This window comes from Orcinus orca, chromosome 4 (genome assembly GCF_937001465.1).
Source record: "Orcinus orca chromosome 4, mOrcOrc1.1, whole genome shotgun sequence".
NCBI classification, from domain to species: Eukaryota; Metazoa; Chordata; class Mammalia; order Artiodactyla; family Delphinidae; genus Orcinus; species Orcinus orca.
Genome location: NC_064562.1, coordinates 31,807,118 through 31,821,864, shown reverse-complemented (window position 1 = coordinate 31,821,864; position 14,747 = coordinate 31,807,118). Strand labels below are relative to the sequence as shown.

General features: G+C 35.1%; 1 protein-coding gene across 3 annotated transcripts in view; it reads left to right on the top strand.

Annotated features, from left to right (window-relative positions):
* The window catches only part of LRBA (LPS responsive beige-like anchor protein), a 728,899-nt gene that overhangs the window by 97,974 nt on the left and 616,178 nt on the right, over positions 1–14,747 (top strand). For all 3 annotated transcript variants that reach the window (XM_033402948.2, XM_033402953.2, XM_012535502.3), the window contains exons 6-9: positions 3,386–3,507; positions 3,595–3,721; positions 4,410–4,529; positions 6,330–6,476. In XM_033402948.2, the coding sequence (XP_033258839.1) occupies positions 3,386–3,507; positions 3,595–3,721; positions 4,410–4,529; positions 6,330–6,476 (516 nt within the window). The remainder of the gene's footprint in view (positions 1–3,385; positions 3,508–3,594; positions 3,722–4,409; positions 4,530–6,329; positions 6,477–14,747) is intronic.

The window sequence follows — 14,747 nt, the reverse complement described above, 5'->3', positions numbered from 1 at the left end:
GACCCAGGATGTGATCTATCTTGGAGAATGTTCTGTGCACACTTGAGAAGAAAGTGTAATCTGCTGTTTTTGGATGGAATGTCCTATAAATGCCAATTAAATCTATCTGGTCTATTGTGTCATTTATAGCTTCTGTTTCCTTATTTATTTTCATTTTGGATGATCTGTCCATTGGCGTAAGTGAGGTATTAAACTCTCCCACTATTATTGTGTTAGTGTCGATTTCCTCTTTTATAGCTGTTAGCAGTTGCCTTGTATATTGAGGTGCGCCTATGTTGGGTGCATATATATTTATAATTGTTATTTCTTCTTTTTGGATTGATCCCTTGGTCATTATAGTGTCCTTCCTTGTCTCTTTTAACATTCTTTATCTTAATATCTATTTTATCTGATATGAGTATTGCTACTCCAGCTTTCTTTTGATTTCCATTTGCATGGAATATCTTTTTCCATCCCCTCACTTTCAGTCTGTGTGTGTCCCTAGGTCTGAAATGGGTCTCTTGTAGACAGTATATATATATGGGTGTTGTTTTTGTATCCATTCAGCAAGCCTGTGTCTTTTGCTTGGAGCAGTTAATCCATTCATATTTAAAGTAATTATCGATATGTGTGTTCCTATGACCATTTTCTTAATTGTTTTGGGTTTTTTTTTTTTTTTTGTGGTATGCGGGCCTTTCACTGTTGTGGCCTCTCCCGTTGTGGAGCACAGGCTCCGGACTTGCAGGCTCAGCGGCCATGGCTCACAGGTCCATCCGCACCACAGCATGTGGGATCTTCCCACACTGGGGCATGAACCCATGTCCCCTGCATCGGCAGGCGGACTCTCAACCACTGCGCCACCAGGGAAGCCCCTGGGTTTGTTTTTGTATGTCCTTTTCTTCTCTTGTGTTTCCCACTTAGAGAAGTTCCTTTAGCATTTGTTGTAGAGCTGGTTTGGTGGTGCTGAATTCTCTTAGCTTTTGCTTGTCTGTAAAGCTTTTGATTTTTCATCGAATCTGATTGAGATTCTTGCCGGGTAGAGTAATCTTGGTTGTAGGTTCTTCCCTTTCACCACTTTTAGTGTATCATGCCACTCCCTTCTGGCTTGTAGAGTTTCTGCTGAGAAATCAGCTGTTAATCTTATGGGAGTTCCCTTGTATGTTATTTGTCATTTTTCCCTTGCTGCTTTCAATAAATTTTCTTTGTCTTTAATTTTTGCCAGTTTGATTACCGTGTGTCTCGGCATGTTTCTCCTTGGGTTTATCTTATGTGGGACTCGCTGCACTTCCTGGACTTGGGTGGCTCTTTTGTTTCCCATGTTAGGGAAATTTTCGACTATAATCTGTTCAAATATTTTCTCTTTTTCTTTCTCTCTCTCTTCTCCTTCTGAGACCCCTATAATGCGAATGTTGTTGTGTTTAATGTTGTCCCAGAGGTCTCTCAGCCTGTCTTTATTTCTTTTCATTCTTTTTTCTTTAATCTGTTCCGCAGCAGTGAATTCCACCATTCTGTCTTCCAGGTCACTTATCTGTTCTGCCTCAGTTATTCTGCTATTGATTCCTTTTAGTGTAGTTTTCATTTCAGTTATTGTATTGTTCATCTCTGTTTGTTTGTTCTTTAATTCTTCTAGGTCTTTGTTAAACATTTCTTGCATCTTCTCGATCTTTGCCTCCATTCTTTTTCCGAGATCCTGGATCATCTTCTCTATCATTATTCTGAATTCTTTTTCTGGAAGGTTGCCTATCTCCACTCATTTAGTTGTTTTTCTGGTTTTATCTTGTTCCTTCATCTGTTACATTGTCCTCTGCCTTTTCATCTTGTCTGTCTTTCTGTGAATGTGGTTTTTGTTCCACAGGCTGCAGGATTGTAGTTCTTCTTGCTTCTGCTGTCTGCCCTCTCAAGAATTCTTTATATATTCTTCTGGATATAAGTTTCTTATCAGATAAATAACTTGCAAATATTTTCTCCCATTCTTTTGGCTTGTCTTTTCACTTTCTTGAGGGTATCCTTTAAAGCACAAAAGTGTTTAATTTTAATGAAGTCCAATTCATATATTTTTTCTTTCATTGCCTAATTAAGAAGGATTTATCTAACTCAGTGTCATGTAGATTTAACCCTATTTTTTCTTATAAGAGTTTTATATTTTTAGCTCTCACATTTAGGTCTATCTGTCATCGATTTGGGGTTAATTTTTTGTGTGACACGTAAGGAAGTGGTCAGCTTCATACCTTTGCTTGTAAATATTAGTTTTCTCAGCAAATTTGTTGATAACACTATTCTTTCCTCATTGAACTGCCTTGACACTCTTGTTGAAAATCAAGATCACAAATATAAGGGTTTATTTCTGGGCTCTCTGTTCTATTTCATTGATCTTTATCTTTATGTCAATATGGTAAAATCTTCATTACTGTATCTTTGTGTTGTACTTTTTACATTTGGTAGTGTGGGTCTTCCAACTTTGTTCTTCTTTTTCAAGTTTGTTTTGGAGATTTGGGGGCCCTTGCAGTATGTAATATGATGTTTTAAATAAAAATTTAAGCCAAGTGGTAAAATCATTTATATAGTGACATGAATAAAATTTTAAAATATTATGAAAAAAATATTATGAACGAATCCTCTTCAGCTATATATTTGCTGTTAAAAAAATTATATTCCAGGCTTTTTCCTTAACTTTTTTCTTTCCTTTCTTGTCCCTCTTTCTCTCTTCTGTTACCTTATGTAACATTTCAGCAACAAATTTCCAACTTGATATCACTGCTTACCTCTTTTTTTAAATTTTTTAAATTTTAAAATTTAATTTTGGCTGCATTGAATCTTCATTGCTGTGGGCAGGCTTTCTCTAGTTGTGTGGAGTGGGGGTACTCTTTTTTTGTGGTGCACGGGCCTCTCATTGCAGTGGCTTCTCTTGTGGAGCACGAGCTCTAGGCATATCGGCTCAATAGTTGTGCCTCATGGGCTCTAGAGCACAGTCTCAGTAGTTGCGGCACACGGGCTTAGCCGCTCTGCAGCATTTGGGATATTCCCAGACCAGGGCTCAAACCCGTGTCCCCTGCATTGGCAGGTGGATTCTTAACCACTGCACTACGAGGGAAGCCCACTGCCTAACTCTTTTAATAGGAATTTCTTTGGACATGTTTATTGTAAGAAATGAAGCACCTGTGATTAGTGCATCAAGCAGGTCACTTGGAATGTTTCTATTGTTTAATTAAATTATCATCATTACTGTATATTTTGGAATATTTAGAAGTTATTAAAATCTTTCAGATAAAGAGACTACTGCATATTTTAATCATGATGTAGAATAATATCTAGTAGGAATATGTATAGCATTGTAAGGTCTCATTTTCATGATTTCAGTAACAAAATTTTTCATTGTGAGTCAGTAACTCAAAGCTTTTTCGTTTAGGCTATTGCATTACCTCCTATAGCCAAATGGCCATACCAGAATGGTTTTACATTTCATACCTGGCTTAGAATGGATCCTGTAAATAACATCAATGTGGATAAAGATAAACCATATTTGTATTGGTATGTATTTCTGTAATGTAGTGTTGTTACTTTACTTTGAAAATGAGAAGAATATTTGGAGATGAAATGAAAACTTATATTTTATAGTTTCAGAACCAGCAAAGGTCTTGGTTATTCTGCACACTTTGTTGGGGGATGTTTAATTATAACATCAGTAAAGTCAAAAGGAAAAGGCTTTCAACACTGTGTGAAATTTGATTTCAAGCCACAAAAGGTATGTGATCTTACTGAGTCATAGTTATGTTACCAAGCTATTCTAACCTTCAGAATGCTTTGCTTTAGTGTTATTGACATAATATGTGGTAAATCATAGCTCTGTGTTTATACTCTTTTAGAAAATGAAGTGTAAATCACTGGACAATTGTTAACCTCTCTGATTTGGATAATGAAAAGAGTGAATATTTAGTTATTTGTAGAGTTTAAAGGAAATACGGGGGAAAATATCAGTGGCAATTATTTTAGTAGTAGTAGTAGTGTTAGTAGTAATATGTATTTTCTTTTGTACCTTAAAATTTAGAGATTAATAAATGGTTTATCAACAAAATATACATCTATATGTATGTAGATAGGTAAATAGATAAAACAGATATGACAAAATATTGACAGTTGTGGAAACGAGATGGTGAGAGAGTTTGTACTAAACTTTTTACTTTGGGAGGTGTATTTAAACATTGTCATAATAAAAAATTTGAAAAATAATTTCATGGGAAGCTGTTATTTGTTGAGAGTTGCTTTGAATCAATATGGTTCAAGAGGTAGAATATTGAATTTAATAAAGGTAGTCTTATTTTATTTTTAGGTTTAATTGTAATTTAGAACTTAATTTTTACTTGTTATTATCAATGTGGTTGAGTTATTGGAAAGATCATTATCTTTTTTTTTTAACTGTTTTGCTTATTCAGTGGTATATGGTAACTATAGTGCACATTTATAACCGGTGGAAGAACAGTGAGCTTCGATGTTATGTGAATGGTGAGCTTGCTTCCTATGGAGAGATAACATGGTTTGTCAACACCAGTGATGTAAGTAATTTGAGAAAGTTACAGTGAAATAAGAAAAATATATTTTACATTGAATATAAATTTTAGAATACCACAATGGTGAATTTTTATAATCATAGTTTGGCTAGCATGTTAATATATTAAGAGAGTAGAACTGTGCTAATATGGCACATATTACTCAGTCATTGTTATAAAATTATTCTGGAAAGGGTAGAGAAGATTCATAGGTAACAGTGGGTATATCTTGAAAGTATTTGTGTCATTGGTCCATTGATCAAATTAAACCTGAGAGCTCTACTACAGGCTTCTGATGATTTTTATGAATGAGTTAGATGATGCATGCTTATAAATTTTCCAGAAAATTCATATAGATAACTATTATGTTATAATATTTTCAAGATTCAAAAAGAGATTCATAGGTTAGATTTAATTTAAATGTTCTCCCCCCCACACCCCAATTACATTTTTAATAGAAACCTTGAAAACTACAGATCAGGAAAATGAATGCAAGCTTGCAACACTCATTTACCAATAACTCCTCCTTTCATATTTTATCCTATACATATTTACATATTTTGAAATGCTGACCTTAAGAGCCCAGGTTGTTACAAAAGATAGACTTAGGTTTGAATCCCTTACTGACTGTATGACCTTACTTAGTCTATTAGGCCAAAGTTTGCTCCACCTAAAAATGGGTGTAAAATAGTATGTATCTTAGAAGGTTGATTAAATGAGACACTGTTCACAAATTCATTAGCAGAGTGCCTTGTACAGAATAAGTGCTCAATAAATGTTAGCTCTTATTTTTTTAAATATAAAAAAGGGATCAGATATGTATACTGCTTTTCAACCTGTTTTTTTCCTTACATTAATCCTTATTGAGTACTTATTGTATTCCAGGCATTGTAATAAATACCTTTATTTTCTGTAAGCCCCAACCTTGCAAGGTAAGTACTGTTGTAATCTTCATTTTACCAGTGAAACTGAGCACAGAGAGGTTAAGTAATTTGCCAAAATCAGCAGCATGGGAGGCAGTGATTTGATATAGGTGGTTTGTCTTCACAACCCAAATGTTAAAAATTTTTATATTCCTTAATGTCAACACATACATATTTTTCAACGTCCTTCCTAACAGTTTCATGGTATAAAATGATACTTTTAAAGAGATATGGATACTTTTCTTCCTCCTTGTTGTATACATGAGTTTTTAAAATGGGGTCTTTGCAACCTGGATGTTATTAAGAGGAATTTTTTGTCTGAAGAAGAAAAACATACACCTGATTTTCTTGATTTACACATTCCTTTTGAGAGATTGCATCTACTCCATGACTTCACCCATTATTTGTATTTTGATGTCTACAAAAAGTTAGTCTTAACTCCTCACCATGCAGAACCTTGTTGGCAATTGCTTCTTCATCCACATTAGTTCACAGAAAAGACGCATTCATTATATGTCCCACACTTAATTCATGATTTTCCTCATTGCTCCAAAGCCTGCTCTTCTGTCTGGTTCTTTGCTTGACCAAGTATGAACCTTCAGAGTCCATAATGATTTCTCTGGCTGTTTCCTATATCCACTTTGTCATCAGGTTTTGTTTATTGTACTTTGGAAAACTTGTCTTATCTCCTTTCTATGATGTCTTTCCTGATCTCTACACCAAATGGGAATGAATGAAGTGAAATGCTAAATGAATTATTTTAATCTATTCAGATTATATTTTAGAGTGGGCAAAATATTTATACCAATATAGTTTGTTATTATTTCTGGAGGAGATAATTTTTTGTTTTTTCTCTAATAAACTTCTCTGTTTTCTTTCACAGACCTTTGACAAGTGTTTCCTGGGCTCATCAGAAACAGCAGATGCTAATAGGGTATTCTGTGGTCAGATGACTGCAGTTTACCTTTTTAGTGAAGCTCTTAATGCAGCTCAGATTTTTGCTATTTATCAATTGGGCCTGGGATACAAGGTACTTTACTTGCTGTTCCCTGCTTAACCAGTGTTAGTTGAGATGGATTTATAGGTGGGTGGTGCATGGGGCAGCTTACATCTTGGGTTACTAAACTGTATGTGAAAGTAACCAGAGGCACCATAGGGAAGTCACAGGAGTCCGTCCAAAGGGTCTTTTAAAGTTTTGTGGGAAGCATAGTATACTTGTCATATGTGGGGCACTGTGCAAAGTACTTGCTCAAGTCTCAACTTTAATTTATGCTGCATTTCTTTTGGTGATATCATATCCTTGCACAGCTAAGTTTTTAATGCTTGCTGTGATAAAGAGCAAGTACCATGTGAAAATCAGTGTGGAACAGGAAATGAGGATGAGCTATGAAATCTGATTCCAAAATTTGAGAATTTGTGCAGTACCCAAGATGCATATACATCCCATTAATAAATAATTTTGCTAATATAATAATGAAGGAAACATCTTTTTTTCAATTTGTGCATTAAGTTTTTCAAATGGCTAATAAATTGTTAAAATATAAAGTAGTTGGGTCAAACTAATAAACAGAAATGTTCAATATTTATTTTGGTCTGGAACACCATAAAAAATTACTGTGAAGCTAAGAGTGTCATGAATCAAGGAAGTTTGGGAACCTTTAGGTTAAGCCATTGTTAATCTAGTTTGGTTCCAGGGAGTGATTTGTCTGTTATGTTCCTTTGAAAACAAAATCAACTTGCCTTAATTTACATACTGTTGGAGTCAATAAAGTATACATATTTTAATTAGTTTTGACAAAAGTATAATGCAGCAATCAAGACATAGAACATTTCTATCACAGCAAAAGGTACCTCTCTGCTCTTTCCTAGTCAGTTCCTTGTGCTTCTCTAACCCCACCCCGTTTCTGTTGACGGGCAACTACTGATCTGTTTCTGTCACTACCAAATAGATTTGTTTTTAATAAGGTTTTATGTAAATAGAATCATGCAATGTGTGCTCCTTGGAGTTTGGTTTCTTCTTAGCATGTTTTAAGATTCATCTATGTTGTTTTGTATTAGTAGTTCCCTCTTATTTATTGCTAAGTAGTGTTCCTTTGTATGAGTATATCACAACTTTTTAACCCATTCATCTCTTGATGAATATTTGGGTTGCTTCCAGATTTTGGCTATTATGAACAAGCTGCTATGAATATTGCTGTACAATTCTTTGTGTATTTCATAAATATGTAAGAGTGGAATTGTTAACTGGTATGGCAGCTGAAACTGCCAAGCTCTTTTCCAAGGTAGTTGCACAATTTTTCATTTCTACAAGCAATGTATGAGCTTTCTACTTACTTCACATCCTGTTAACACCTGGTATTGCTGGTCTTTTTAGTATTAGACATTTGAGTGGGTCCCTAGAAGTTTCTCGTTCTGGTTTTTTTTTTTTTTTTTTTTTTTGTGGTATGCGGGCCTCTCACTGTTGTGGCCTCTACCGTTGCGGAGCACAGGCTCTGGATGCGCAGGCTCAGCGGCCATAGCTCACGGGCCCAGCCGCTCCATGGCATGTGGGATCTTCCCGGACCGGGGCACGAACCCGTGTCCCCTTCATCAGCATGCGGACTCGCAACCACTGCACCTCCAGGGAAGCCTCTAGATGTATTTTAGAACCAGCTTATCGCTTTCTACAAAAAAGTCTACTGGGGGTTTTATTTGGTACTGTATTAACGTATAGATCAGTTAGAGGATAATTGACATCTCACTAATACTGGATTATCCAATCTGTGACCATGATATCTTTATTTACTTAGGTCTTTATTAATATCTCCCAGCAGTGTTTTTTGGTTTTCATTGTACAGGTCATGCATACATTTTGTTAAATGTATTTTTAAATATTTCATGTTTTTTAGGTAATATCTTAAGTTGCACTTTTAAAAAAGTTAATTTCCAATCATTTGTTTCTAGTGTATAGAAATGTAGTTGAGTTTTATTGACTTTTTAACAAGACCTTGCTGAACTTGCTTATTAGTTTTACTAGTTTTCTGTTGTTGCTGTTTTAGTATTTTCTACATACATGTTCATGTAGACTGTAAGCTTTACTTCTTCATATCCAATCTGTATGCCTTTTCTCTTTTTTCCCTTATTGTACTAAATAGGACCTCCAGGATAAATAGTTAAAATATAAATGACAGGAGTAGACATTTTTGCCTTGTTCCTGATTTTGGAGGGAAAGCATTCATACATATTTTATAGACTCTTTTCCAAGTTGAGAAATTTCTTTTCTATTTCTAGTTTTCTGAGAGTTTTTATTAGAAGGATACTGAATTTTGTAAAATGAGTCTTGCTTTTTTATTGAGTCAGTCAATCTCTGCCTTTCATTGGAATGTTCACATAATTTACATCCAGTGTATGAATAAGTATAGATACTGTGGGACTTAAATCTACTGTCTTGCTATTTGTTTTCTGTTTCTTTTGTCTGTTCTTTGATTCTTTCCTCTTTCTCTGCTTTGATTTAGATTGCCTATTATTTAGTATTTCACTTATTTCTACTATTGGTTTATTAGTTTTTTTTTAAACTTTAACTTATCATAGTCTACCAGTAAATGACATTGTGCAGTGTAAGACCCTTCCAACATAATCCTGCAATTCCCCTTCGTGTCCTCGGTTTTGTTATTTTTGTAGATTTTACTTCTTCATATATTATGGTCCTTTTGATACATTTTTATTATTTTTGATTCATTCATTTATATTTTAAAAAAATTTAAAGTGAGGAAGATCATATACTTTGTATTTATCTATGTATTCACCATTTCTAGGATACATCTTTGTGTAGATTCATGTTTCTGTCTCATATCATTTTCCTTCCATTTGAATTGTTTTATTATTTCTTATAATGGAGATTTACTGTCAGTGGCTTTTCTGAGCTTTCATTTGTCTGAAAAAGCCTTTGTTCTTCTTTCAGCTTTGAAAAATAGTTTTACTGATTATAAAATTTGAAGGTGACAGTTTTCTTTTCTGAGCTTTTTCAAGATATTCTTTTGTTTAACTGACTTGCATAGTTTCTAACAAGAAGTGTGTGGTCTTCCTCTATATGTAATATGTCTTTCTTTTCTCTTGCTGGTTTTAAGATTTACTCTTGTCAGTGATTTTTGAATGAATATAGTATATAGAATATAGTATATAGTATATATATAGAATATAGTATATGTTGGTATGGGTTTATGTGTGTGTGTGTGTGTGTGTGTGTGTGTGTGTGTGTGTGTGTATGTGTGTGCATGTCTAGCCTACTTTAGGTTATTTGAACTGCTCAGTTCTGTGGGTTTATGGTTTTGGTGAAATATGAAACTTTTTGCTATTATTTCTTTAATATATTTTCTGTTTTTTATCTTCTTCTAGAATTCATATTACATTTATTTTAGACGTTAGATACAAGCAAACAGAGCATTGAGATGCTATTTTTTGCCTGATTTATAAGAAATGTTTTGCTTTGGATTGTTTTCATGGAATTATCTTTATGTTTACTAATCCTTCTTTATCAAATGACTTATTGCCATTAATTCTATCAAGCGAATTATTCATTTCAAATATTTTGTGTCCTGATAAATTTTGATAATTATCATTATCTATTTTTCTCCTTTCAACGTTGTCTTAAAAAAAATACCTGACCATAGTTGTGACTACTCTAATGTCTTTTTCTTCTAATTTCATCATCTGTATTTCTGGGTTTATTTTTATTTACTGATAGTCTGCTGGTTGTTTCAGACTTTGTGGTTTGTTTAGTAATTTTGGATTAAATACTGGACATTATGATTTTTACCACGTAAATGTCTGGATTTTGTTGCTTTTTTTTTTAAAGATCGTTGGGCTTCGTTCTGCTAGTCAGTAGATTACTTTCAGTTAAGTTTATTTATTTGAAGTTTGTTTTATTTCGCCATTTATTTTTAATTTTATTTTTTTAACATCTTTATTGGAGTATAATTGCTTTACAATGGTGTGTTAGTTTCTGCTTTATAACAAAGTGAATCAGCTATACATATACATATATCCCCATATCTCCTCCCTCTTGTGTCTCCCTCCCACCCTCCCTATCCCACCCATCTAGGTGGTCACAAAGCACTGAGCTGATCTCCCTGTGCTATGTGGCTGCTTCCCACTAGGTATCTATTTTACATTTGGTAGTGTATATATGTCCATGCCACTCTCTCACTTCGTCCCAGCTTACCCTTCCCCCTCCCTGTGTCCTGAAGTCCATTCTCTACATCTGCGGCTTTGTTCCTGTCCTGCCCTTAGGTTCTTCAGAACCATTGTTTTTTTTGTTTTTTTTTTTTTTTGATTCCATATATATGTGTTACCATACGGTATTTGTTTATCTCTTTCTGACTTACCTCACTCTGTATGACAGACTCTAGGTCCATTCACCTCACTACGAATAACTCAATTTCATTTCTTCCTTTTTTTTTTATAGCTTTTCATAAATCTATTTCAACATACAATGGTTTTTAACATATTGTAAATATGTTTTCATTTTTAACATCTTTATTGGAGTATAATTGCTTTACAGTGCTGTGTTAGTTTCTGCTTTATAACAAAGTGAATCAGCTGTACATATACATATATACCCGTATCTCCTGCCTCATGCGTCTCCCTCCCACCCTCCCTATCCTGCCCCTCTAGGTGGTCACAGAGCACCAAGCTGATCTCCCTGTGCTCTGCAGCTGCTTCCCACTAGCTATCTATTTTACATTTGGTAGTATTTATAAGTCCATGCCACTCTCTCACTTTGTCCCAGTTTACCTTTCCCCCCCATATCCTCAAGTCCATTCTCTATGTCTGCGTCTTTATTCCTGTCCTGGCCCTAGGTTCTCCAGAATCATGTTTTTTTTTTTTTTTTTTTTTAGATTCCGTATATATGTGTTAGCATACGGTATTTGTTTTTCTATTTCTGACTTACGTCACTCTGTATGACAGACTCTAGGTCCATCCACCTTGCTACAAATGACCCAATTTCGTTCCTTTTCATGGCTGAGTAATATTTCATTGTATATATGTGCCACATCTTCTTTATCCATTCCTCTGTCGATGGATACTTAGGTTGCTTCCATGTCCTGGCTATTGTCAATACAGCTGCAGTGAACATTGTGGTACATGACTCTTTTTGAATTATGGTTTTCTCAGGGTATATGCCCAGTAGTGGGATTGCTGGGTCGTATGGTAGTTCTATTTTTAGTTTTTTCAGGAACCTCCATACTGTCCTCCATAGTGGCTGTATCAATTTACATTCCCACCAGCAGTGCAAGAGGGTCCCCTTTTCTCTGCAACCTCTCCAACATTTATTGTTTGTAGATTTTTGGAAGATGGCCATTCTGACCGGTGTGAGGTGATATCTCATTGTAGTTTTGATTTGCATTTCTCTAATGATTAGTGATGTTGAGCATCCTTTAATGTGTTTGTTGGCAATCTGTATATCTTCTTTGGAGAAACATCTATTTAGGTCTTCTGCCCATTTTTGGATTGGGTTGCTTGTTTTCTTGATATTGAGCTGCATGAGCTGCTTGTATATTTTGGAGATTAATCCTTTGTCATTTGCTTCATTTGCAATTATCTTCTCCCATCCTGAGGGTTGTCTTTTCATCTTGTTTATGGTTTCCTTTGCTGTGCAAAAGATTTTAAGTTTCATTAGGTCCCATTTGTTTATTTTTGTTTTTAGTTCCACTTCTCTAGGAGGTAGGTCAAAAAGGATCTTGCTGTGATTTATGTCATAGAGTGTTCTGCCTGTGTTTTCCTGTAAGAGATATATAGTCTCTGGCCTTACATTTAGTTTTAATCCATTTGAGTTTATTTTTGTGTATGGTGTTAGGGAGTGTTCTACTTTCATTCTTTTACCTATAGCTGTCCAGTTTTCCCAGCACCACTTATTGAAGAGGGTGTCTTTTCTCCATGGTATATTCTTGCCTTCTTTATCAAAAGTAAGGTGACCATATGTGCGTGGGTTTATCTCTGGGATTATTATCCTGTTCCATTGATCTATGTTTCTGTTTTTGTGCCAGTACCATACTGTCTTGATTACTGTAGCTTTGTAGTATAGTCTGTAGTCAGGGGGACTGTTTCCTCCAACTCTGTTTTTCTTTCTCAAGAATGCTTTGGCTATTTGGTGCCTTTTCTGCTTCCATACAAATTGTGAAATTTTTTGTTCTAGTTCTGTGAAAAATGCCACTGGTAGTTTTATAGGGAGGGAGTGCATTGAATCTGTAGTTTGCTTTGGGTATTTTAGTCATTTTCACAATGTTGATTCTTCCAATCCAAGAACATGGTATATGTCTCCATCTGTTTGTATCATCTTTAATTTCTCTCATAGTGTCTTATAGTTTTCTGCATACATGTCTTTTGCCTCCTTAGGTAGGTTTATTCCTAGGTAGTTTATTCTTTTTGTTGCAGTGGTAAATGGGAGTGTTTACTTAATTTCTGTTTCAGATTTTTCATCATTAGTGTATAGGAATGCAAGAGATATCTGTGCATTAATTTTGTGTCCTGCTACTCTACCAAATTCATTGATTAGCTCTAGTAGTTTCCTGGTAGCATCTTTAGGATTCTCTATGTATAGTACCATGTCATCTGCAAATAGTGACAGCTTTACTTCTTTTATGATTTGTATTCCTTTTATTTCATTTTCTTCTCTGATTGCTGTGGCTAGGACTTCCAAAACTGTGTTGAATGTTAGTGGTGAGAGTGGACAACCTTGTCTTGTTCCTGATGTTAGAGGAAATGGTTTCAGTTTTTCACCATTGAGAATGATGTTGGCTGTGGGTTTGTCATATATGGCCTTTATTATATTGAGGTAAGTTCCCTCTATGCCTACTTTCTGGAGGGTTTTTATCATAAATGGGTGTTGAATTTTGTCAAAAACTTTTTCTGCATCTATTAAGATGATCATATGGTTTTTCTTCTTCAATTTGTTAATATGGTTTATCACATCGATTTATTTGCGTATATTGAAGAATCCTAGCATTCCTGGGATACACCCCACTTGATCATGGTGAATGATCTTTTTTTTTTTTGTTTTTTTTGCGGTACGCGGGCCTCTCACTGTTGTGGCCTCTACCGTTGCGGAGCACAGGCTCCGGACGCGCAGGCTCAGCGGCCATGGCTCACGGGCCCAGCCGCTCCGCGGCATGCGGGATCCTCCCGGACCGGGGCGCGAACCCGTGTTCCCTGCATCGGCAGGCGGACTCTCAACCACTGCGCCACCAGGGAAGCCCATGGTGAATGATCTTTTTAATATGCTGTTGGATTCTGTTTGCTAGTATGTTGTTGAGGATTTTCGCATCTATGTTCATCAGTGATATTGGTCTGTAGTTTTCTTTTATTGTGACATCTTTGTGTGGTTCTGGTATCAGGGTTATAGTGGCCTCGTAGAATGAGTTTGGAAGTGTTCCTCCCAATGCTACATTTTGGAAGAGTTTGAGAAGGATAGGTGTTAGCTCTTTTAATATTTGATAGAATTTGCCTGTGAAGCCATCTGGTCCTGGGCTTTTGTTTGTTGAAAGATTTTTAATCACAGTCTCAATTGGTCTGTGTGTATTTTCTCTTCCTTCCTGGTAGAGTCTGGGAAGGTTGTGCTTTTGTAAGAATTTGTCCATTTCTTCCAGGTTGTCCAGTTTATTGGCATATAGTTGCTTGTAGTAATCTCTCATGATCCTTTGTATTTCTGCAGTGTCAGTTTTTACTTCTCCTTTTTCATTTCTCATTCTATTGATTTGAGTCTTCGTTTTTTTTTTTTTTTTGATGAGTCTGGCTAATGGTTTATCAATTTTGTTTATATTCTCAAAGAACCAGCTTTTAGTTTTATTGATCTTTGCTGTTGTTTCTTTCATTTCTTTTTCATTTATTTCTGATCTGCCCCTTATGATTTCTTTCCTTCTGCTAACTTTTGGGGTTTTTTTGTTCTTTTTTCTCTAATTGCTTTAGGTGTAAGCTTAGGTTGTTTATTTGAGATGTTTTTTGTTTCTTGAGGTAGGATTTTATTGCTATAAACTTCAATCTTAGAACTGCTTTTGCTGCATCCCTTAGGTTTTGGGTTGTGTTTTCATTGTCATTCTAGGTATTTTTTGTCATTCTAGGTATTTTTCATTGTCATTCTAGGTATTTTTTGATTTCCTCTTTGATTTCTTCAGTGATCTCTTGGTTATTAAGTAGTGTATTATTTAGCCTCCATGTGTTTGTATTTTTTACAGATTTTTTCCTGTAAATGATATCTAGTCTCATAGCGTTGTGGTCAGAAAAGATACTTGATATGATTTAAATTTTCTTAAATTTACGAACTCTT